At 48.2% G+C, this 1,545-nt stretch overlaps 1 protein-coding gene across 1 annotated transcript in view; it reads left to right on the forward strand.

The window, feature by feature from the left end:
• The window catches only part of LOC108802104 (autophagy-related protein 16-2-like), a gene marked incomplete at its 5' end in the record, with an annotated part of 62,104 nt that overhangs the window by 34,624 nt on the left and 25,935 nt on the right, over positions 1–1,545 (forward strand). Inside the window, one exon of the mRNA XM_018573991.1 lies at positions 289–387. Coding sequence (XP_018429493.1) covers positions 289–387 — 99 coding nt within the window. The remainder of the gene's footprint in view (positions 1–288; positions 388–1,545) is intronic.

Genomic DNA, 1,545 nt, shown 5'->3' on the forward strand with positions numbered 1-1,545 from the left:
CCCCCCCCTTCCCCTTCCCCCTCTTCCTGGGACAACACTGCATAGCTGCATCTCCTAAAATTTAAATGAATACCAAGAAACAAGAATCTTCAGTGTGATTGGCTGTCACTGGCCGGTCACATGGTGTAGAGGGTGCGGCACGCTTGCGGTGTTTTATCACAGGGTGTCTTTTGGTGAAGGAGTGACATCACAGTAATAATAACCCTTCACCGGTCCATCCAAATTTTCTCTTTTTTAATTTTTTTCCAGTACATTTTAAGGAACAAAACGCATTTTTCTATGTTGTAGAGACGTGCGGCAGCATCGCAGTTCCGGCTCGCTGGGTTCCAGCAGTCTGGACGTGTCCGGGAGTTTAGAAGAGGAGACGGCGCAGCCCAGGAAGATGCGGTAAGTGTCTCCTTCGTCTCCACTCCGCCCCCCGAGGTGCCGAAAGCGCTCGGAGAACATTCACCCGGAATGGCTATTTACGGTCGGGTTGGTGAATGTTTTGTAGGCCGGGGGTCTCCACTCAACCTTGGCAGGCGTGTACCCCCTCTGCAGGAAGAGCCAATTGTCCACCTAGAAACATATCTGACCGACTGCGCCATCCTCCAGATTTTTCTGCAGGAGAAGGAAGGTTGTAGCTGACACCCCTAGACATCCAATGGGCCCTATGCTCCTGCCTAGGTTGCCTTGTGAATGATTTTGGTCAGGTGATGACCTCATGTGCCTGTATGGTGGTAGGCTGTAGCCAACAATGATCGGATGGGGTTAGATGTCCTCCCTCAATTCCCAGGACAGGTCAGAGGTCATTGATGCCTCGGCCAAATATTGCACCGGGTAACAAAACCTCTACGGCTCATTTGCACCTAAAATATTTTTAGGTCGAAGGCGTCCGAAATCAATCCTGGAATAAGACAATGATGACGGAGAAGACTTCTTCCTTCTAAAATAATTTCTAGTTCCTGTTTTATGGAGAGACAGCCGGGATTGAGATCCAGCAGCCACGCAATGACAAAATAACATTTATTATTACAAGATTTCATGATCCACGTGATAACAATGAAGTAACTATCCCCCACTAGTATCCATGATCAAGCAGCACAAACCCTCCCTGGACTCTGCACATTACACACGATGCAAAGCATGATTAATACAATAAACTTATTTTAACATCAATTTCCTTACACAGCAGAGAGGATATAGAGAGAAAAAACGACGGCGATCAGATATGAGAAGCGCTTCGTGTTTTTTCTCTCTATATCCTCTCTGCTGTCCCTGACCGTTTCTGGGGATGACTCCCCGGCAGTGCGGATCCCACTCACCTCTAATGTCCCACTTATGGTATTTATTAGGGATGCTCCGATACCGAGTATTTGCATGAGTACTCGTGCAAATACTCCAGCAAATACCTGTGCCGCATCCGCCATCTTCAGGGACCCAAAACCGTCGCACACAGGACCTCCATCGCATCTTCAATGAAACAAGATGGCCGTGAACTCCTCCTCCTCCCAAGTCCTCAGTCCTCTGCTCCATTCTGACCTCTTCTCTTGCTGATTGGCTTAA

The sequence above is a fragment of the Nanorana parkeri genome, unplaced genomic scaffold (genome assembly GCF_000935625.1).
Source record: "Nanorana parkeri isolate BGI_ZX_2015 unplaced genomic scaffold, ASM93562v1 scaffold2661, whole genome shotgun sequence".
NCBI classification, from domain to species: Eukaryota; Metazoa; Chordata; class Amphibia; order Anura; family Dicroglossidae; genus Nanorana; species Nanorana parkeri.